Source organism: Symsagittifera roscoffensis, chromosome 10, assembly GCF_963678635.1.
Source record: "Symsagittifera roscoffensis chromosome 10, txSymRosc1.1, whole genome shotgun sequence".
Lineage (NCBI taxonomy): Eukaryota > Metazoa > Xenacoelomorpha > Acoela > Convolutidae > Symsagittifera > Symsagittifera roscoffensis.
In genome coordinates, this window is record NC_087071.1 from 29,146,120 (window position 1) to 29,170,235 (window position 24,116).

The window sequence follows — 24,116 nt, forward strand, 5'->3', positions numbered from 1 at the left end:
GTATGTATGTATTTATGTATGTATGTATGTATGTATGTATGTATGTATGTATATTTGTATGTTTTATGTATGTATGCATGTATATATGTGTATATGCATGTATATATGTATGTATGTATAATGGATGTATGTATGTATGTATGTATGTATGTATGTATGTATGTATGTATGTATGTATGTATGTATGTATGTATGTATGTATGTGTGATTGTATGTTTGTATGTATGTATGTATGTATGTTGGTGTGTATGTATGTATGTATGTGTGTTTGTATGTATGAAGTTAAGTATGTATGTTGGCCAAACCTGCAGTTAGCAAATCATCGAGGCTTCACAAAATTGAAGAAATGCTTTTCCTCAGAACTTCTGAACTTTTCAGTATAAAAACTCTATTCAAATCAGTATAGAAAGCAAGCACAATTTTTCCAGGCCTTTTTGTTGGTTTTAATCGGTTTTTTTTATAAGACCGCTCAAAAACCGCTCAAATCTTGCTTGAAAAACCGTTCAAAAATCACCGCAAGAAATGGGCGGTTTTTGAGCGGTTTTTTAATCAAGATTTGAGCGGTTTGAGCGGTTTTTCCAAAAAAAACCGCCCAAACCGCCCAAACCGCCCAAACCGCTCAAATCTTGCTGAAAAACCGCTCATATCTTGAGCGGTTTTTGAGCGGGATCTCGACCCGGGCTTCCTATAAAATATGAACAACAAAAGGCATGAAGACGAAAACAACATGGAAACCTACTCAAAAAAGCGACAAACACATTTTCGTGAGGATAAAAGTTTTAAGTTTAAATTTTCTATTCCTTTAGATCAAGTAAAATATGCATTAATTGGTAACAAATACGACAGAAGTCAAATAAATGTCTAGAAAAACGTGTTTTCTCCATGTACCGATAAATCGTGTGAATGTACACTGTTTTTTGTGTCTTATAACACGAAACTTTTTTGTGTCTTATAACGCGAAACCTCGAGACAGAGTTCTTAAAACAGTCAAATAGTTGCACAAAAATTTTCCCCGGTTTCCCCGAGCTTTTCTTCACCTAACTCCAAAACATGAGATCTTAAACAATGAGTGTAATAATTTGCGACATAGACATTTAGGCGCAGCATTTTATTTAAGCGTAGCGGAAAATTCCGCACTGAAAGTCATTGAAACAGATCTGAGGCAAACATATCTAAGTATTGTACCTCAGATCAGCCTCAAGAATCGTCAGTGCGGAATACTTCGCCTTACTTAAACTATTTGTTCTTACCCATTAAGAAGGACTAATCAACTTCCACTAAATAACTTTCCTTGGCCCAACTCAAGAAGTAACGCCAGTGGCACCAAGTTCCGCTACGCTATTGTACTATGTCCAAAAGTTTGATGGCAGTTTTGATGTATTTTAAATCATTTCTAAACAGGAACATAATTTAAAACGAAGTAACCAGTCTCTAAATGATACTTCGGACGCAATTTTGCAAATTATTCCAAATCATTTTTTTCTGGCATAAATGAGCTTTGTCATTATCACTGTCTAGTCAGCTCAATCGAGATAAAACACCAAGGTTAAATTTGAGCATTGGTATTTAATATCTTTCAGGCAGAGCGAAACATTTTCTTGAATTTTTAATTAAAATTATCTGGTTTCTCAGGAATAAGAAATAAACTTAAATAAATGTGCTCAAAGAACAAGCACAAAATTTCATCACCTTTTTCAACAAACGCACTAATTTCTATGACATTTTAAAAAAAAATTGCATTAAATAGTTCCTAAACTTTTGGAAACAAGTCTAAACATGCCTCTTTTTATCTCCACTATCGGAAGTTTTTTTGATTTTGAGGATTCGATGTTTTCTTCTGTCGGTACAAAAATTTCTGTGGAAAACGTTATTTTGATTGCCAAGTTGTTTGGTTAAAAAAATCAAAAGGCTAATTTGATGCGTTACTTTCTTCAAAAAAAGGATTTCAACTATTTATTAATTTTTTAAATTAGAAACTTTGAAATTTTGTTGTTCTGACCATTGAAAATTGGGAGGAAGTTTGAATTCGGGTGTGTTTTCGGTTTTTCTACGTTTAGTTTATAACGCAGAATCACACACTGTAATTACTAATTAGGCTGGGTCAATTAGTTTATCATAAAAATTTTTTCAAGCGTGATTTAACCAAGATTAAAATTTTTCAAAAAATATCCTCATGTCCAATGTCATGCGATCAAAGCATGTTTTCTAAAGAAGAATAAGTCTTGATACTTTATTTTTTGCCTCTAATTAAAAATTTTAGCGCCATTTTTTGAATAACCATTTGAAATTCCAAAAAAAATTACAAAAAAAGGATATTTTGATGTTTTCGGTTTTGTTCTAGTAGTTTTTCAGTGCCCTATTTTTTTTTACTGTGACGGTTACAAAATTTAGTTTTTCTTTTGATTGTTTCATCACATCACACGCGAAAAGAAAACGCCAATTAAAAAACTGAAAAAAAAACTTTACATGATTTTTTTCCGCGCGTGCTGGGCTAATTGCACATCAACTGACAATACTTGTTCTTAATTTGTTTTTGTCCTTGATTAATGCTTAAAAGGTTTGAGTTTTTTGTGTCGTTCAATTAAAAAAACACAAGATTATCAGATTTGCTGCGCTATCACGGGATACTTCATACAAATCCATGGTTGCCCAGGGCAGAACACATTCAGCTTGAACCAATCAAAGGTCAGCGTATCTTTCAGTAAGCTCCTTTCGAATGTTATCACATGATGTCCTACATAAGGTAACGGAACAATGAAAGTAGCATCTGGGTGACCTCCAAATACTGTAATTTTGTGACGTATGGTGCCATAACTTATTCCAATGATGACGTTCGCGCAAAGATAGTCGTCGTAACGGACCTAAAACATACAAAGGGTTTCAAGTTTTAATAGATTTACTGCCCAAATCAAACAAAGATATTAATGTTTAAGCAAAAAATTATGGCTAGAATTGCTATTTGAATGATATCAACAAATCAAAAGGGGGTGTTCACAGTGCCGAAGTGCAACAGTGCCGAAAAAGGCCGTGAAAATTTAGTTGAATTTAAAAGCGTTTTCTCAACAAAAAAAATCACGCTATAAACAATTCATTTGGCGCTAAAACGTCTGTGTTGCAAATTTTCTCGCTCAACGTCTTTGATCACCGTTTAATTTTTGATTGCCGCAATTGATATGTTGAAATTAGCTCAAGTTTTTGAACTACTTTTTTCCGACCCTTGTACTTCGGCACTGTTGTACTGTGCAATTAGAAGTGAGTAATCGCTTTTCAGTTTTCACTTGAAATATATTTTCCATCCTTGGACTGTTTAATCAAAAAAACTCCGTTTTGCAGCAATTTAAGACCCTTCAAAGGCGTAATTTAAAGACGCATTTTAAAAGCCTTGTTCAGGCAAAAGATCATTACCTACCAACAAAAAAAATTGTATATGAAAACATTTTAACTGAATAAAAAAAGTTGAAAATCAATTATACGCAAATTTTGTGATCTGTCTCCATGAAATTCGAAATCAATTCTAATGTGGTCATCATTCCGCACCAAAGTTAAATTTTTAGTGAATGGGATTAAATTTCTATTAAATCATTCTTTTAGAAAAAACTTTCATTTTTTCGAATTTAAATCGTTTATAACCGATTGTGTTTCTCATTTTTTTTTCTCTTTTTGCTTCTAAGTATTTTATAATTTATGCGTTTCAAAGACGTTGAATTACATAAACATTTGGATAACCCTATCAGCAGCTTTAAAATTGCGACTCTAAAATCATTTAAAAGATTGGATGAAACTCAAGATATCTTCAATTGAGCTGTTTTTTGAAACAAAGATCAATTTCTTTCAAACTAAAAAATATCGCAATTCTTTCAATTAGTCGTTACTCCCATCAGGTATCTTGAATATTGTGTTCGGCTCAAAATTTAAAGAAAAATGCAAAAAAAAACTGGATCATTTTCGGTCAGAAATTCTGATTTTTTGTAAATCAAAAAGAAATCTAATTCCCGTACCAGTCATAGTAGTAGAAAAATTATTTTTTGAAGGAGCTTTGATTTTTTTTGACAGAAAGCACCCCGAGCACAAAATTTACCTCGAGCAAAAATATTACCCCGAGCTCAATTGGCAGAAACCAACCCGAGCACAAAAATTAATTCTGTCATTTGCTTTGCAAATCGGAAATCTAGAGTGATAAAACTTAAATCTACTAAAAGAGTTTTTGGATCATTTAGCATTCCTGATTTTCTTTTTATATAGGTTTCAATTCGGATGTATTCGAAGTTTATGCGTTGTAATAAAAAAGTTATTGAAGACTAGTCATTGTTTATTTCAATGGATAAATAGAGTATTGATAGGATAATTGATTCTTTTAAATTGTATTCGACTTTAAAGAGGCATAGTTCAATCATTTTCTTAAAACAATTTTGCGTTGAATTGAAATTTGGAAAAATATATACAAACAAAAAATTTTTTTATTCCGAGTTTTTTTCTGGAAAGATTTTGCTTTTCATCATCCAAAATAACATTTATTGGTGTTTATGCCTTCTAAAATCTTTTAGTTTTGCAGATGTTGTTTAACATTTTGAATCTTTTGAATGAATTTATACTAATTACAAACATTTATAATTTTAACTACAGTTCTTATTTTTTTGAGCTTCCAATTAATTTCAAATGTAAAAATAGAAAAAATGTTTCAAAATTTTTTATCATAACTAAAGTTTTTCAAATTGCACAAATACCCTTTGGTCTCTTGCTATGAGCCAAACATTTTCAGCAGTCTCCGCTTGGAATCATATGTAAAAAACTTGTCACCAACAATCCATCAAGGAAAATTTTTCTCTATTTTCATGATCGCGCTTGAAATTGTGCTTATTGTGCTTATTTCTTGCATGCAATAATTTTTTGAGTCACCTTGGTATCTAAAAATCTGTTTGACCGAATGATAAAGTTAATTTTTTTTTGGGGGGGGGGAATGAGCTGCGATGATCTGCTTTTGTTGAAGTTGCTTATGATGCAATTGATTTAGGTGCACTCACAGATGCAAGAAGCCTCGTAGTTACTTTTAATAATAATAACAATCATAATCATAATAATCATAATAATATTAATAAAAATAATAAGAAGAAAAATAGCAAAACTGTTCGTATCAAGGCAAAGTTCCGAATCTTCCGACTGCCTCCTAAGGTCTATGGACCAGTATTAATATGAAAAAGTGAATGTAATAAAAAAATGGAAAAAAAAAATAATGTTTGAAATTTTTTGTGAAAATCATCCCCCATGCGCCATATTAAAAACAAAGTGATATAATTTGCTCCTATTAACAAATCAATTATGACATATAAGCTTCCCTGAGCCAATTTGGAGTGATTTCTAAGACGGATTAAATCTCCGCTTACGCGTTAACTGTGCGAACTATATTTCATATTATTTGTCCCAAATTGGCCAAAAAGACAATCTTTAAACCTTCATAACTTCCCGAAAAAAAATCACAGGTAAAATATCTTTTCAAATTCAAGCTCATGACAACAATTCCTTTCGAATGATTTGTTAAAGTTTTGGCAAAAATGGCTAGTTGAAAAGTCAAAATTTGTCAGAAGAAAAAAACCCACCCCGAGCACAATTATTCCGTTACTTTCGATATGAAAGTCGGAACAATAAAAAATTGTTTCCAAATATTATCTAGTTAGACAAATTTTGAATGTTTAAAATACATGTCTGAATCGAATGAGAGAACAAAATTACGCCAGAACGCCCCGTTTATATAGTGAGCTCCCATACAAATCAGATTTGTTTTGTAAATTCATATAAGCAACAATCTAGCACGAAATCTGGTACACAGTTGTTGATAGTTTGTTAATAACTTGGACCCACTTTGATCGTGGCTCACTCTTCTGTTAGATTTACCACCGTTTGCTCAACTAAAAGCGTTTAATATTTCGCTCGTAATACGCTTGCACATAATACACATGCTTAGAAAACACAGTAAATCTAAAAAAGGAGGTTTTTCAAAGTATTGCCCAACTGTACAATTCATGAAAATCAGACGGTTTCCATAAATGTTTGGATAACCCTATCAGCAGTTTTGAAACTGATACTCTAAATCATTTGAAATATTGGATGAAACTCAAGAAATCTTCAACTGAACCGTTTTTTGAAGCAAAGATCAATTACATTAAAACAGAAAAGTATCGCAGTTTTTCTTTTAGCCGTTACTCCTACGAGGTATCTTAAATATTGTGTCAAAACTTTCGGCTCGAAATTTTACGGAAGTATCATAAAAAGCCTGGATTATTTTTGGTTAAAAATTCTGAATTTTTTTATATCAAAAAATAATACTTTTCCCGTACCACTCAAAGTAGTAGAAACGTTTTTTGAGGGAGCCTTGATTTTTTTTTGAAAGAAACCACCCCGAGCACAAAATTTATCTAGAGCAAAAAAATTTACCACGAGCAAAAATTTCAGAAACCACCCCGAGCTAAAATGTCAGAAACCACAAAAAATAACTCTGTCATTTGCTTTGCAAATTGGAAATACTACAGTGATAAAATTTGAGTATACTAAAACAGTTTCCTTTTGGTATATTTTTCAAGTCGGATGATTCGAAATTTATGCGTTGTAATATAAAAATTAATGCGGATTAGTGTTTTATTATTTCAATGAAAATACTAGAGTGATAAAACTTAAATCTACTAAAAGAGTATTTTGATCATTTAGCGTTCCTGATTTTCTTTTGATATAGGTTTCAATTCGGATGTATTCGAAGTTTATGCGTTGTAATAAAAAAGTTATTGAGGAAAGTCATTTTTTATTTCAATGGATAAATAGAGTATTGATAGGTTATTTGATTCTTTTAATTTGTATACTACTTTAAAGAGGCAGAGTTCACTCATTTTTTCTAAAACAATTTTTCATTGTATTGAAATTTGGAAAAATATACACAAAACCAAATCTTTTTCTCTCCGAGCTTTTTTCTTGAAAGGTTTTGCTTTTCCTCATCCAATATAACATTTATTGGTGATTATGATTTCCAAAATCTTCTAGATTTGCAGATGTTGCTTAAAATTTTCCCATCTTTCGAATAAAATTATTATAATTAGCGGTACTAAATTTCTGTTTTTTTTTGAGTTTCCATTTAAATTAAATTCTAATAATATAGAAAAGTGTTTCAAATTTTTTTTATCATAACTAAAATTTCTCAAATATCACAAATACACATTGGCTTCTTTCTATGAGCGTAAAAATTTAAGCAGTCTCCGGTTGGATTCATATGTAACTAACGTGCCACCAACAATCCATCATGCAAAGCTTTTCTAGAGATGTGTTCGACTGAATGACAAAATCAATTTTTGAAAAAAAAGAACTGCAAAAGTCGCTTTTGTTGAAGTAGCTCATGATGCAATTGATTTGGTTTCAGTCAGAGATGCAAGAATCTTTGTAGTTATAATCATAAAAATAATCATAAAAATAATAAAAAATTTTATAATAATCCTAATGACAATCATAATAATGATAATAATAACAAGACTGCTCGTATCAGGGCGAAACCCTGAGTTTTGCGACTGCCTCTTAAGGTCTATGGACGAGTAATAAAATGAAAAGCTTAAATGTAATAAAATAAAATTGAATAATAAATTAAGTTAGCAAATTTTAAGCCGAACCCGCAAATTGTTAGCGGAACTCTTAAAGTTACTTAAAATTACTTTTGTAAAGAAATCTTTTTTCTCGGTCATCAGCAAGACTGTTCAAAAGTTCATTCTCTAATACAAACAATACTTTGAACTCACCAGCTGAATTTCAAAGTCTGAAAGAATGAACAACATTCCGATCTCAAATATTGAGAGAACGAACGCATTTCATATCTCAAACACTACAAGAATTAACACCTTTTCAATATCAAATTTCGGAATCTGGATATATAGCTATACTTGCTCGTTGCAGAACCTGCGACAAACTAAAATGTCAACAAATTTTACGTTACGCTCAAAATCGCTCCAAAAATGGCAACTTTGAGGAATTCGCAACAAAATGAACTAGTTAGTAGAATCCAGGAGCAAATAGTAATATCTGTGTTTAGTAAAATAAGCTGTCACGAAATCCGCAACTGTAAGTGAAATCCGCAAATTGGAAGCGGATTCCGCAAACTGTAAGCGGAATCCGCATAAGTTTGCGGAATCCACCTACATTTGCGGATTCCGCTTACATTTGCGGAAACCGGAACCACTATCTATATTCGCTCTTTGCGGAATCCTCAACAAAATCAATGTGGTGACAAAACTTACGTTAGAGGTTTTTGTACGTGGAATTCATGGACATTTTGTACAAGGAATCTACCTTCATTTTGAATCATGTTTAAAGTCTTGTTTCTGAAATCCAGGAACATACAGACACCAAACCTATCCAGAGAAAATTTTGAACTCGTAAACTCGTAAAACTTCAAAAATAAATATATTTTAAAAAAACCTCTTTTGAGGGTCATATAAACTGAACCATTGTTATTAGATCTTGAACTGTTTCTGTACAAAAGTGATTATTACATAATTCCATACAAAACTGGTTGAATACAATTTCATACAATTCCATGGATGGATTCTATAAAAAATGTGTTTCAAAAATTCTCATATGAAATTTGTGCAATAAGCCTTTTCCAATAAAATGGTTTTTTCAAAAAATTTTCCAAAAAGCTTCTTGGGTAAATTTAACTGACCTTACATTCAGTTTTTTTTCAATGAGATCATTTTGGTCATCATAATTTTGATTTTCATGACAAACAAAAAACAAAAAAAAACTTACCATACCGTTTTAATTTATAAAAACTGCAGAAGCATTTTTTTTTTTCAATTTAAAAAAAAATTGAGGAAAAAATGTCTTGGTTCTCATTTTAGTCGCTAAACCAGCTTTATGAAAAAAAGTGTGCCCCAAAAAAATTTTGCTTTCAAAACTTTCAAACTTTTGCTTATAACCTAGTCCGTGACCTGTCTTCGTTCTCTGTGATTGCTGTGTTTTTGTAATAAATTTAAGTATAACTCATTTGCTTAACTTACTTGGTATCTATCAAAACCTAAATAAAATTACAACCTCAATGCTGTTTAACCTATTGGTTCTCATTTTGGTGAAAACTAAGTATTTTGGTATCAGGGTAAAACATGAAACGTATAATGGAAACATGCTTGTCATACATTACGATCGTATGGAAAAAGTGTTTCTCTTAAGATTCCATAAGGCGGAATTGCTTCTTTCGTACAAGTTTTTGAATCTAAAGAAGTGATTGATAATATTTTTCCCATAGTATGGAAATGTATGATAATCGTATTTGTCAACTCGGGTAATCATATCTCGATCTAGCAGGTTGGACAAAGGTGTCACAATCAACATTCACGTTTCTTCACTCTTTTTTCTTGAAAAGTTTTTGATTAAAATTTTCAGCAAAAGTATTGAGCGTAACGCCGTAATTTGAATATCTATAAAAATAATTAAACAAGTCGCTATTTGTATAAGGCAAATTATTAAGATATTAGTGCCTAACGTTCAAGAACCAGCCATTCTCGGCGCTAAAAGATATGCGGACTTACCTTGAGGTGTCGTAAGAGTTTTCCATCGCTAGAAAAATCTGTCATTTTGTTCATGTAGTCTTGAGGAGATATTCCATGGTCCTGACCAAACATTTCATAGGTTCGGATCTGAAATTTGCAGCATGCTGAAAACAAACAAACTGAAAAATTGCAGTAACTTGTTTTTTATTGCAGATGCTAGATATCAACTCAATGTAAATAAAAAATCAATTTTCTCTGGTTTTTGTTTCTTAACCAGAACCTATATGAATGTATTTTTTTTAAAAACCCAAAAAAACTAGACACCGCCATTCAATTTCAATTTTCTGAAAAAACTATCTTAATACATCGTTTGAATCTTTTTGTATGTATAATTTCTTAAGTTTCATTCATTTATTCTATACTTGAAATCTAATCAGGAATCAAATTTTGTTTAAAACCAAAATAACATCGAAAACTCGAAAACTCAAAAGCTCACAACCGGTCGAGGATAAAAACAAATCGCCAAAAAACAGACTGCCCTGAACTTTCAGAATGCTTTTCTACTCGCTATACCAAATGTGGAAACCGAATTTTTTACACTCTCAGCTCTGAAATGTTAACTTTTGTTCTTTTCAACACTTCGTTTACAACAGCATTGCTTGTCTCAATTCATTCATTTTTTGATTATTTTGTCACTAACACGTCCTATAGCACATAGAAATCAATAAAAGCCTGCTACTATTGTTCCAAATAAGCCATTTTAAAATTTCCAAATCCACGTTAATTTTAAATTTTTTTAAACTTTAAAAGGTTTTGTATTTCAAGACAACAAAGAGCCATTGTAAAACTGTATCGCATAATCGCATCGAGAAAAATTTTTTGCGTTTCATAATGGAACTAGTCAAGTTTTCTTTTTGATTAATTCTTACAAAAAAACTGATTATCTCAATTTTCCACGCAAAGTAAATTACTTAAAATAACTTAATTATGAATTGATTTGAACACCATTATTCATGTTTTAGTTTGAAAGCAGAATTGTTTCATTATCTTTCAGAAATCGAAAAATTGAGACTAAGAGTTTCTGGTAGATAAGCTTCTAAAAAGTGAGATTTTTCTTTCGGAATGATGATGACTGAGGTTCTGAGAGACTGAGGTGTTACCTGTGTTCTCAGATTCATCGAATGAGTACCAATTAATGCTTCTGTAGTTAACAAAGAGCCATTGTAAAACTGTATCGCATAATCGCATCGAGAAAAATTTTTTGCGTTTCATAATGGAACTAGTCAAGTTTTCTTTTTGATTAATTCTTACAAAAAAACTGATTATCTCAATTTTCCACGCAAAGTAAATTACTTAAAATAACTTAATTATGAATTGATTTGAACACCATTATTCATGTTTTAGTTTGAAAGCAGAATTGTTTCATTATCTTTCAGAAATCGAAAAATTGAGACTAAGAGTTTCTGGTAGATAAGCTTCTAAAAAGTGAGATTTTTCTTTTGGAATGATGATGACTGAGGTTCTGAGAGACTGAGGTGTTACCTGTGTTCTCAGATTCATCGAATGAGTACCAATTAATGCTTCTGTAGTTGTATCGACTTAGCACCTCAATCTCTATTGTGTCATTCCACAGAGCAACACGAGAACTGTTGACACTCGAAGTCACAAATCGAGTCATGCAGAAGTAGATGCTAAAATAAGGTAATAATTGAGGAGTGGTAGGAGTAAGAAAATCAGCTGATCTCAGATCTACTTTCTCAACAAAACAGCACTGGAGAGCTCGATGACTTGCAGACTATGTGTTTTTTTTCAATCCTGCTGCAAAGTATTAGACTTATTTTGATTGAAAGCAGATTTGAATTTCCGTTACGATGCCAAACTGTTCCTTCATCAGATGCACATTTGCTGGGCGTATGTGTGTGTATGTTGTGTGTATGGTGTGTTTTGTGTAGAAAACTGTGGAATCAGGGAAAACGTCCAGGGAAAACAAAAGAATAAAGAAAGATAGATGAAAAAAAAACTTGTTGAGTAATTTGCAACGAACTCAGAAAAAAAAACACAGTTTTGTCTCATAATTTTTTGCAGCAATCTTGAGAAGCATCCATTCTCTTGTTCATCTCGGCCAAACTAAAACTAAATTTGCACGATCGTAAAAAAATAGTTTTGCGAGAAAGTTGAGAGCCACACTTTCAAATAGAAAATTGAAATTGATATTGAAAACGAAAACTGAAAAGGACACTGGAAAAAAACTATTGCTAGAGAAAAAACAGCTTTCTAGCTTATAATGGTGCCCTAACTTTCTCGAGCAAAACCACATATGAAATTGACTCAAAAAATTAGTCAAATTTAAACACAAATGATTCACTACATTTTAAATCTAAGATTTCTTAAATTAAAAAGCACAACTGTACAATAAGTTCCTCTGAACACCAAATTTTTAGTTTCTGGATTACCTTTCAACTTCAGTTTAAGAAATAGGGCGACATAAAAAAGTCCCTCCAAGAATGATTTCTACACTCAATTGGTGTCATTGTTTTTTTCACAATAATTTGGGCTTTTTATGAAAAAGTCTTGTGCGAACAACAAAAAAAAACAAGATTTTTCCCAGAAAAGTACACCGAATTTTGTTGATAGAGATTGTTTTGGCATTATTGAGTCTCTCCAAAAAAATTCTGAGCAAAATGTTAATGCTCTTCTAACAGAAGTTTCAAATTTGCAAAAAATTAACAACTTTATAGTGTAAGAAGGATCTTTTTCTAAATTTTAACTATAATTTTAAATCTAAGATTACTTTCTGAATAAAATGATTTGATTTTTCTTTTAAAATGAAACTGTGAACCAACGTTTCCGTTGGAAGAAAATCAACACCTTGCTCAGTAGTCTTTTTTTCTTTTTCGAGGTTTTGTTTTGTTTTTGTTCTTTTATTTTCTGTAAAAAGTTTGTTGGCAGATTTTTTTTTTGTTCGGAGAAAAAAATTTTCAGCTTCAGCTGATAACGAGCTCAGGATGTTGAGAGAAAACAAAACAAGAAATCAATATGAGTTTAGAAATCATTTTTCAAGGTTTTTTGTGCCCCTGTATCTTTAAACTTAAAATGCAAAAATATTCCAATCACTAAAACTTTGGTTTACAGAAAAAAATGACTCTACAGTTTAGCTTTTTGATTTACTTACGTTTTTGATAGCTCACAAGGCCGTCATTGTTATTTTAACCATTGATTTGAGATTGTGTAGCCTAATTTTTGTTCAATAATAATAGATTCAATCACAAAAGAATTATAAAATTCATCTAAATTTTATGCATTGCTATTTTTCTTATCAATCAAAATGTTAGGACATGGATAAATCGAAACCCCACAGACAATTTTTTGTCCTTTTTGTCTATGAATTGACGCAGCCCTGGCCAACTTTGACCACTAATTGAGTAGTTGGTAGCATAAGTTGCTATCAGCATAAGTAGCATATCGGCTACCCTAAGTGGTTTCCAATCAAACCACCTTCACATTTACAGATTTTTTGAAAGACTCATGATCATTTTAATGCAGTTGTTCATTTCAAGTCGTTTAAAATGAGCAATATTTGCGAATAACTTTTTTGAAAGCTGGTATGTTTTACCACCATTCTGTAAATTTAGTCAGCAGAAAAATTGATACCATGACCTCATTAATGATTGTCCTTTTAAATCAGAATATGTAACCAGAACTAATTACAGAGAAAAGGTTGGTTATTTTATCTGATACACTCTAGCTTTCCGCAGCTCTGACATCTTAAAGAATACTAATCAGGATCTAGAATTATGCGACAGAATTTTATCGGGTCTCATCCAAAGTTGAACCAAAAAATCATTGCACGATCGGATCCGAAACAGATTTTTTTGGGAGCAACTCGACATTGCAAGGAATCTTGTGCTCAATCAACTCCATTTCAGAGGCGCAGCCAATTCAGGTATTAATGCAGTCCAGTTCATAGCCTGGTGCAGCCCAGTTAAGAGTTTTGTGCAGTCCACTTCAGAGTTTTGTGCAGTCCATTTGCAAGTTTGCGCCGTACAGTTTATTGGTTGGCAAAATCCAGTTCAGAGATAAGCACAAACCAGCTCAGAGGTGTGCGCAGACTAGTTCATAAATAGGCGGGGAGGGGGGCAGTTCACAAAAACTGTTAGACAGAACAGCTCAGCCACAAAAATGTGCTATAAGTATACTTTTTCTCGGCACTCAAGAAATCACTGTGCTGTTAAATAATGGAGGATTTCTCATGCGTTTTTCGCTTGAAATTATAGAATTTTCAGCTCGCTCACAAGTATATCCGGGTACATCTAAAATCATCATAAAGACTAGGTGGTCTGATTTTCCGGCAAAACCTTTTGGTTTTGTGTCCAGTTTTTTTTTTCAGTTTGGCAACCTTGATTTGTTTGAACACATGAACAAAGAGTTTCGAAGAACTTGTCAATTTCTATGAAAGATATTCGTAAGAAGTTGTTCGACTCAATTCTTTTTGATTTCGTTCCCCCGTTAGCTCTCCAATTTATCATTTTGATAATGTTTATAATATGTTGTATTTGAGTAGTTCTGTAGCAAACGAGAGTAAACATCTTGGCGTGTCCTCGGGTAATTTTGATGTCCCTACTATTGTTTCTGGCCATCCTTTTTGTCAAGCAATCCACTCAAGAAGTCTATCAACTGAAAAACCCGTTTGAACCATCTGCTGCTGGCCCTTCGTTCGTGATTTGGCAATGTTGTTGGTCAAACAGCATCCATAATTTGAGTCCTTGTGTACCAAGTACAAATTTGTCAAGGTTGTATTTGCTATTTCGGTGGAGCCGATCATGTCGCGAAACATGGGTAACGCGCTTTCTAATATACTCGCAGTCAACACAAACGCTAGCCCCATAACGCCTCTTGTCCCCTCAAATTAAAAAAAAATTCAAATAGTCTTTTCCAGATTTACATTTTTGTCGTGGACACCTGTTACCACAACACCTTCATAAAAATCGCTATTTTCAAGCCGTTCGCTCAGACTGCTGATGTAGCAGGAACATTTTATCATGCCTGCTATATCAGCAGTCCATTCGCTTTTTTGTGAACTGAAATCTTTTTTCGTGTGGGGAACCGTATGATTTGCACCGAGACCCATTCATCACGCCTCACCTCTCGTGCCCCGTTTTTTGTACCTCATCGGTTTTAACAGCGTGCGTCAGGGATTGATTCCAAGCCCATTAACGATAAATACTTAGCAGAGCCAGAAACTCTTTACTCTCGGTCTTTGAGTTCTGTTGCTCAAATTGAAACTATTGTATAGTACAATGGCAATACATTACATTGACATGAGTGATAAGAGGATTTTAGGAGTGCCATCGAATCTAGGTTAACCCTAGCCGATGGTTTGAAGCTGCCAAGCTTGAAAACACTCTAGTGTTCGATATGATTAAAATGCCATCGCTGAGTTTGCGTATAGCGAAAATAAGTTTTAGAAAAGCACTCAACACCTTCTGGGTATTTTTTGTCAAAGCACACTGCAGTTTTTCCCGCATCTTTTTCCAATCTAGTCTTTGTGCCTATGCATATCTCTGACAGCATTAGTTTTTCAATAATATCTAGCCACGTTGGAATGTTTAAGTTAAATATTCATAATCAAAAACTTGTGAGGGCCACTTTCAGGTAAAGTTGTCTATAAATTACCTACAAAATTGTAAACTTGGTCTTTCCATAAAGTTAAGAGTAACTTAGAGCACGCAAAACTGCTGGGTTTCATCGAATAGCAATGTCTGATGCACATGAAAAAATGCGTTGTTCCTCTACCAAACAAAACAGAGTTTTTTTCAAAGCCATGAGCTAAACTTTTGCAGCTGCGACAGAAAAAGTTAACAAAGCCCAATATACGCCATGACTCCTTTGAAAGGAAACAGTGACTTCTCCCGTTTTGAGTCAGATCACATGTTCTGTAGTTGTTCTAAGGCTTAAGTAAGGTGTCAATGAAGGATGTGAAAGCACCCGAAACTCATTGCTGCTCGGGCAAACTGCATATAAATTTCAGAACTGTCTGATAAATCTGCTTATTCAAGAAAAATCCTTTGAGAAAATATATGATATAAACTTTCCATTGACCAACAACAGCTATATAATTTTTAAAAATCTCTGCTATGATCTTGAAATACTCTTTTTCCGTAGGTGACTAGGGATGTCTGTTGTAGGTATTTCATTGTAAAATCACTTGCAAAAAAAAACGACGTCTAAACGCCCGTTCTCAGCGATTCCGCCTACACACTCTGATTGTCTTTGATTATTCTGAGCCAAGTTTCGTTTCTTCGTAAATGGACGTAAGTTATCGAGTTTTATGACAGCGCAGTAGATTAAGTGCAAAGTAAAACTTGTAAATTGTACCGCTGATACAGCCTTCAGAGTTCGTTCAGAATCGTCGCACCGATCAACATAACAATTTTTTTACTAGTATAAGTCATTTGAGTACCCTGTAGAGCGACTACCCTCAAACTGGAAGTGTTAACTCAAGCTTTTAAGTCAAGTTTTTAGCATTCTAGATTACCCACGCAGGGACATATCGCCGTCTCGCTGTCTTATATCAAAAAAAATTCAAATCTATTTACTGATCGGCTGGCAGCAATTCTCGATTTTACCATAGCCAGAAAACCGCCGAATTGTGGGGAAAATTTTTGAAAAAAGTAATCCTTTCCTTCGACCAATGGATTGGTTTCTAAACCTTCAATATTTTCGACTCGAGAGTCTGTTGATGGTATTGTTGACACCATGTCAAACTCGTATGCAGTTCAAGTAATCATGCAAAACCGTTCTCCGTTCGGAACGCATTTAGCTCATTTTGATCCTTATAGCACAGTCTGTTGTACTGGCTGCTATCAATACCCCGCCACAAAAGTTTTTGTAGCAAAGATGTCAAATAACAGATCCGTTTGAACTTAATACTGCCGAAAAAAAAATGTTTTGGTTTTCCATCAAAAGTCGTCAAAAGTCGGATTGTGACCTGCTCTTTGATTTTGGGCGTAATAAATTGTTTCGTTTCACAAGATCGTGTCAAGCGCATGTCGCAAGCATATTTCAACGCTAAGCTACATGTTATCTTGGATGCTCGCCATCCACTGGCTTTGTTGTTCTTCCGTCAGCTCCACGTGAAGCTGCTAAACATTGATCATTTACGTTCCCTGATTCAACTGCGTTTCGCTGTAAAATCGATATTGTCATATTTCCAGGTTGAGCGTTTCGGGTTTGCGCATACATTCTTGTAAGTTTTTGTTGTCAATCACTTTGTTCAAAATCATGTTACCATCAGGCGCAGCTCATCAGGCAAAGCTCTATCAAATCTGGTGAGTCCTCCTGCTAGGCTGCTTCATTACCCACATCTTCCGTATTGAAATCTTTCACTCCTTGAATTCAAGCTTTCGTATTGTTCAACGAGCTGTTCTTCACGCACTGCGGTGTGCGGTCCTTGTTTGGTCCGGGATGATTTTTGTTGGCGAGGAAACAATTCTACTCAAAAACTTCCTTAAAAAAGTAGAAAGTACCTACCAGCCCTCCAGCTACATGAAGGGAAAATTTAATCCACCACGAGCCCCAGATCCTGGTGAAAATTGGGAAAAATTTTCCGCTGCTGTGAGTGAGTCTTCACTGCGATATTAAGTTGCATTTCTGCGAGTTTGCCGCCTAATACTTCAGGTGAGTTTGGACACTACCGATCTAGAACTGCTAGAATTGCAATCACTTTCTTTTTCGGCAGTATTGCGCAGGTTTTCCGTCTCTGTTCGCTGACGAATTTTTTGGCCATCAGAAAGGGCACCCCTGCTCAATTGCTAGCGAATGCTATATGGTCACGCTGGCTGATGGAGTAAGTAATGGAGTAAGCTCAGGACTGGTAGTCTCGTGTGATTAGTTGAGCATTAGCCCAAAGGGTTACGAACCCTCTGCTCGTATCGTTTCGTTCAACGACGGCAAAGATTATTAAGCTCAATCCGGTAATTCTCTCTTTGGGTGGAGGATTACACGAATGAAATTAACACATAAGAAATTATAGTACCACTTGAACATTTCAAAAATTATCGCTCATATATAATTCTAATGGCAGTGCGGTTACGGTGCTAAACCAGAAATTAAAATCGACGCCTCGGGATGGGTCCTAACGCCGCCATTATCTTTGCTTATGTACTGTTTTTCACTCTGAAATGTTGAGGCGTGGCTGGATCAACTTTCACAGGCGTTTCTTGGGCCTAAAACTTGACGTGACCTTGCCCAATTTTGACCGCCATGTTGAGTTCACGTTTTTAAATTACATTGAAATAGTAGATTCATAGTAGTTTTCTGCTTTCGTACTTTTGAAGTTGTTGAACCTTCTAATTGAGCCATATCTTTGATTAAACCTTCGAAAACTGTATTTTTTTGCGACGAACATACGAAGTTTTTTTTTAAAAAAAAAGAATAAATATGGGGATTTTTTACAGCTAATTTTCTACAGAAACTATCCTGGATCCAGGACTAATAGTCATATTTTATCAATATCGGGTCTAATCAAAGTTTTGTCATAAAATCAAAAATGCAAAATTACTTGTCGGTTTTGGTTTCTACAGTAAAAACTCTCGACATCCTATAGTAAACTACCCCATCAGATTTTCTTTTTAAAATTTTGACGTTAACGTAATATAACAAAAAGAATCAACCTGTCTTTTGACGGTTTTTAAAAACAAATTCTAGGTCGACTACCTTGATATGGTGATTGCAAAAAAAACTGAAAATTTTCTTACTTTAAATTGCGACATTCAGCTCCCTTTTCTGATTTGGGATCTGGCAAAATGAACTCGAAAGACTCGTAAGACGAGGCATCGTCAATTATGAAGGCTGAAACAAAGTAACGTTGAGCACCATGTAGAAATGTTAATTTTATTCCTTCCACTAGGTGGTGCAGTTTTTGCAATCCAAAGTTTTTCAAAAACTGCACCACCTGCACCACAATGTGTAAAACTTTCCTTGCTGAAATAAATGGCTAGATTTTTCTAACAATCTACTGGGCACATAAACATATAATTAAGATCTGACGTATCAGCTGATTTTGAATTGAGGCACCTAAGCGATGTGCTTCGCTTTGAAAAATTAACTTCCGAGTCAGTTTGACGTCCCTTCGATTCGTGGGGTAAAATGCTGCTCCAGCCGTCTAAAATTTTTTTTTCATGAAACTCACTATTTAAAATTTTTCCTATTAGTGTGATAATGTGAGTCGTGATGCACTCAACTAACCAGGATAAGAGCAAATTCATTACAAAATGATTTGCTTTTATAAGTCGAGAAAACCAAAGAACCTGATAAAAGAAGTTTCCAACTTTTCCCATGTTTTCAGCTCCTATTTTGTTCAAAATACTTCTGAAAATTTAATTTAAAAAAAGAACGGGCGCTTGAAAAATATTGTCCACAAAAAAAACCAATATCTGCAATTACATATTTTTAATTAAATTTGAAATTGAATAAATTGATGATTTTATTCAACTTAAGCAGTACATAAAAAATCAACATTTTTTGGATTTTTTTCTTTCATGTGGTTAATGAGTAAGAGCTCCTCGGAAAAAAATGTTCACACTGGAAACCTTTTTCCGTGACCTCCCAAAACCTCCCAGACATCCTAAGATTCGAGCTAGCTCAAACTCTAAAGCAACTTCGAAAAAAAAACTGAAAAAACCGGCAAACATGCCTCAAAGTATCCCAAAACATAGGTTTTTGTTTGTCGCCTAATCATGAAAACACAACTGTGGGAGATATTTTTAAACTCCGACTCAAAAAAAAACAGAATGGTTTCTAATAATCAAACAGAATGGTTTCTAATAATCAAACAGAATGGTTTCTAATATAACTCACGGTAAAAAAGGAAAAGAAAGATCAAGTTTGGTCGAATAAACTGCATCATATTTGAAAAATTACTTTTCGAAATCAGCTTTTGCAATTTTCAACCTTGGGATAATAAACAGGCGAAATTTAAGAAACTCAGGTAAATGTCAAACGAAATTTAAATAAACATCTATTATGCTGTTATATCTTGCTCAGCGGTTCTCTGTCAAAAACAGATAAATGGTTTAGTAGCATGAACAATACTGAACAGCTGATTAAGCAAATTTATACCGGTGTCGAGCTTTCGTTGATAATAATAGCTGAAATTTTGCAAATTTGGTTTTAATATGGATTTAACTTTTATCTAATGTTTAGTTAAAAATGGTCATCAATTCTTTGTATTTTTGGTTGCTTTGGGATGAATTCGCAATTATTTATTAATGTTTTGCTGGAAAATGAAATGTCTTTTAGCGCTGAGTGAGCAAGGATATAGCTTTGTTTCTGTGCTGGGAAATTTTTTAGTTTATCACAGATTAGTTAGCGCTTGGTTATCGATGGCTCAGAGCTTCGCAGGTCTAGTCATTCTGAAAATCTTGTCAAGATCTTGAAGAATCTTGAAAACTTACCCAAAAGTTCTATGGGTTTCATAAAGCTTCAAAAGTTAAAAAAAACATGACTAGAGCCTCATGAAATTGTATGATGGCTCCGAGGCTCACTGTTTTGAAATTTTTGAGAAATTTTTGCAAGATATTAAAGATTCTTCAAGATTTTTTGAAGATTCTTTATTATCTCTGAAAATAACCAGGAAAACTAGCGTAAAATTTTGCTGTCAATTTGATAAAATGAACGTCATTTGGCATAATAGTGAATTGAAGGTGAACTGGAGCAAAGTTTCCTTTAACGAGTCAGGAACCCTTTTTTTGAACTTTTTTTAGTTTGTTTTTGTCGAATCATTTTTTGTGATCCAATTCAGAGATCGATTGGCATTGACCACCCATTACTAATAATTGACTTCAGTGTCTCATTTACAGAGATTTTTTAGCGATAACAAACTTAATTATTGATAGAAACAGGGAGCTTATAGCAAAAAAAGTTCTTAAGGACTTCAAGTATTTTTTGTGCATTATGATTCGACAGCACGTATTGTTGGAACATAAGGTTAGCAAAATCTGGCACTTTGAATAACTGGAATTTTTTTCTGCTAAATTACAAGTCGATGCAAGTACATTTTCGGTTCCCATTCTTTTTCTACAATTTTTATGTTTTTATTTTACGTTTGAACAAAAAAAAACGAAAGTGCATTTTCATGAAGCCAGTCAAAACTTTGCATGATTCGATCATCGGTCGATCACTGTGGGTTGGTGTTAGTTTTCAGAATAGAACGTTTTATTTCACGCTCCATTTTACTTCTTTTATTCTTCAAGGTATTTGACATAAACTGTACATACCTACCTACAGTTTTGAAACATTTTATCATGGCGCAGTCAAAAGAATCGAACGTGCGTGGAAAACCGTCATTTTGGCTGAACTACTCTTTAGAGCCACCACATTCCTCGACCCAGTGGAGCGACCAATGAACGAAAGAAAGTCTGGACATAAATAGCCTCAATGGACCGAAGGTACCAGAGATGCAAATTCCGATTCTGGAGCAACCCACAGGCAGCGAGTTGGACAAACACAAATCAGTAGAGAAGCACGAAAGTATAAGAAGCCGTCGAAGAAAAGCGGATAAACGAAGAAAAAAAATTCATATCCATGAAGCCGAATGGATGATAGATATCTTCATTTGCAATATGAAGAATAAGGAAACTCAACGGAAACTCCTCTCAGCCACGATGAGCCCGTCGGAAACCATTAATCAGGCCTTAATTGACAAGAAGGGCTTTTTTGATCATCAAAAATCGGCCAAAATGGCAAGATCCTTGACCAATGGGCCGACTTTTAATTTTTAAAATACTCAAATCAGATCAGGAAGGAGCCGAGCCTCAACAAAGAAAGAAGCAACGCTTGCATGAAAGGTGAGAATCCAATTACGAAAGGACATCTGAACGTAGGCCCAGCAAGGGACATCACGAGTAAAAAATGTAATTGTACAGCACATTTTTCTAAAATTTTTAAATCCCGCAACAAACCACCTTCTGTAAAAACATTAAACGATAATCAAGTAAACAACGATAATTGTGTATACGTCCCACCGGAAAGTTCGTGGAGCGAAAATCAATTAAACATAAGATTGGGATGGGAAATGATCGTAAACATGATCATTTAGGTATATTCGGCGAGCCCAGTTGGCTTTCTAAAACAAAATGTACTGCACGAACTTAAGCTAAGATATCCCAAGCTAAAATTTTACCCAATGGAGAGGAGAAAAAGGGATCAATATTGTGGCTCCACCGACGATACAATCAACATTCTGGGGAATATTATCGCCAGGACGCAATCCAACGGTTGGATTAGTGAAGAAACTCCGTTCTTCATCACAGGTGGACATGAATGCAAGATACTGGGGAACGGTAGCCTACCAAACATAGGTATCAAAACAAAGCAGAAGAAATTCCCCCAGCCACTTTGCTCAGTCAGTGAACCACAAAGCGAGAGTAGTGGAAAAAACCTTACTCACCAACCGATCAAAACTTTAACATCTTTCAGGAACTATTCACACGGGTGGGACAAAATTCGAACGGTTGCAAGGTTACTCACTTCCAATCCCCGGTTAAACTTTTTCAGGCAAAAGGGAGAAGAGTTCCCCTACACTTCTTGTCGTGAGTAAATCAAACATTAGAAGAAAAAAGACCAATGATCGCATTGAAAAACTCTAAAAATGACGATGATTGTTTTCTTTAGTCCGATTATTATAACCAAGAAGGAAGACGGCTCGATTAAATTGGCACCAGATTCTAAGTAGCTATCTGATAAGATTTTAAAAAATAAACACCAAATGACCAAAATCCTTGAACTAAATGATAACATGGTCATTTAACTCTCGGAAACCACCACTGGGCAGGTTTGGTATAGTAACTTGGATTTGAAAAACGCGTAGTCAACTCAAATTGGGAGAAAAAAACGAGTAAGCAATTTAACTTCACATAATGTGGGCGGCGAAGCAACGGGAACCTATCAATTTTTAACCGGGTTTTACGGACTGGGATATATGCCCAACGAGTTTCAACGGGTCATGGACTCACTCTTAAAGAACATACCGTGTATAAATTGTTATATAGACGACAACCTGGTAGCATCGAAGGGATCTCTATTTGAACAAAAAGCAATTTTAACATTCCCTGACCAGAAAAACATGGCGGTGAAATAGTGAAAAGGCGCATTCTTTCAGTCAGAAAAAGAATGGCTAGGTTTTAAAATCTCGGGAGATGGAGTACCACCGTATGTCGGTAAAGCAGACGCTATAAGAACCTCCCAATCCCCAAGAACTTTTCGGAAACGCGATCCTTCTTCGGCTCTATGAACCATTGCGTAAAAATCGTCTAAAACTTGTCGACCCTGAGCACCCCACTTTGTCCACATTTGAACAAAGAATTGGTTTATAGCCTTTGAAAAGCTGAAAACAGATTTTGTAAATATTACAGAAAAAAATCTTTTCAATAAAAACCGACGCTTCTCATAGCGTTCCCGGCACAACTTTAGAACAATTTCAAGGGGGCAGTGGAAAATGATTGCATTTGCCACAAGTATTCTAAACAGCCATAAAATGAAGTATTCCACCAACGGAGTTGAACTGCTGGGCGTAGTGTGGACACCAAAAAAGTTTTGAAATTTACCTTTACGGGGCAGAAATCGAAACCGTAACAAAGCATAAAGCCCTACTATCAGCTCTTTCAGCAAATCTTAGCAATAGAACTAAGCATAGCAGACTATTCCGCTGGGTAAATAGACTGTTACTTTTCAACTTTAAGGTTTCTGATATACCAGGCAAGGACATGGGTTTTACCGATCTTTTATCTAGACTATCTTCAGCCAAAGCACTCTCACCTTCTTATTACGACGAAGATTTTGTAGTCGCTTCAATTGACAAAATTCGGAAACTTTTATCTAACAGAGATTGTTTTATCCGCGTAAAAATACATTCTGTAGATAGACCGTCGGTCGCTGTAAATAAAAATAGTTGAAAATTCAAGCGATCTGATTTGTCAAGATTATTATTATAGCTCTTTAGCAATTTTCAACCTTAGAATTTTTCGCTAACATCTCTTGTAATGCACAATCGAAAAAAAATTTGCGATAATACTCTTATCAGAGCAGAAAATTGTTCATCAAAGTGCTTACCTTTAGACAATTCTAAATTCAATTGTTGAAGCAATACTTACTCGGACAAGGTCCTTTCATATTTTATTATGCAATACACTTACTTAATTCACCAGAAGAACTCCATCGGTACAAAAAGAATGGAAGAAACTACCGGCCCATTATTTATCATATCAGAAGAACACAACAACTCAGTAAAATTCGAAGACAATCACCTCCCAGACGATCATGTAAACCTCCTGAATATCCTTCAAATCAAGTTTGAAACGACCCAATTCCCCATTATTTCCAGAAGAGCACTGTTCAAAGAAACCACTCCTGATAATGAAGAGGGAAGACAAATTAATTTGGGGTTTAACCGAAGACATAAAATCGAAGACCAATGGGCATTCATGGAAGCTATAGGAAGAATTATGAAAAAGACCTCCACGTGAAAGACGATCTATTTTTTTGGATAAAAAGCTAGTGGTACTGGCAGCCATTAGATGAATATTCAGCTCAATGTTACTAGAA

At 34.3% G+C, this 24,116-nt stretch overlaps 2 protein-coding genes across 2 annotated transcripts in view; one reads left to right on the plus strand and one right to left on the minus strand.

The window, feature by feature from the left end:
* Positions 1 to 24,116, plus strand: part of LOC134855274 (integrator complex subunit 12-like) — a 313,709-nt gene that overhangs the window by 136,592 nt on the left and 153,001 nt on the right. The gene's annotated exons all lie outside the window — the stretch shown is intronic.
* LOC134855635 (uncharacterized) lies at positions 2,579 to 19,561 on the minus strand. Its single transcript, XM_063872198.1, has 5 exons — positions 19,374 to 19,561; positions 18,272 to 18,365; positions 11,058 to 11,206; positions 9,555 to 9,679; positions 2,579 to 2,861 (listed from the first exon to the last, which is right to left on the minus strand). Exons 1-5 carry the CDS (start codon positions 19,420 to 19,422, stop codon positions 2,601 to 2,603), a joined length of 678 nt encoding a protein of 225 aa, XP_063728268.1. The 5' UTR covers positions 19,423 to 19,561; the 3' UTR covers positions 2,579 to 2,600.

Coding starts and splice junctions, on each gene's coding strand:
- LOC134855635 (XM_063872198.1), bottom strand. CDS start 19,422: ATGATGCAGTTTATTCGACCAAACTTGATCTTTCTTTTCCTTTTTTAC. Junction 18,366..19,373: donor CTTTCTTTTCCTTTTTTACC/GTGAGTTATATT, acceptor ACTTTGTTTCAG/CCTTCATAATTGACGATGCC. Junction 2,862..9,554: donor AACTCTTACGACACCTCAAG/GTAAGTCCGCAT, acceptor TGTATGTTTTAG/GTCCGTTACGACGACTATCT.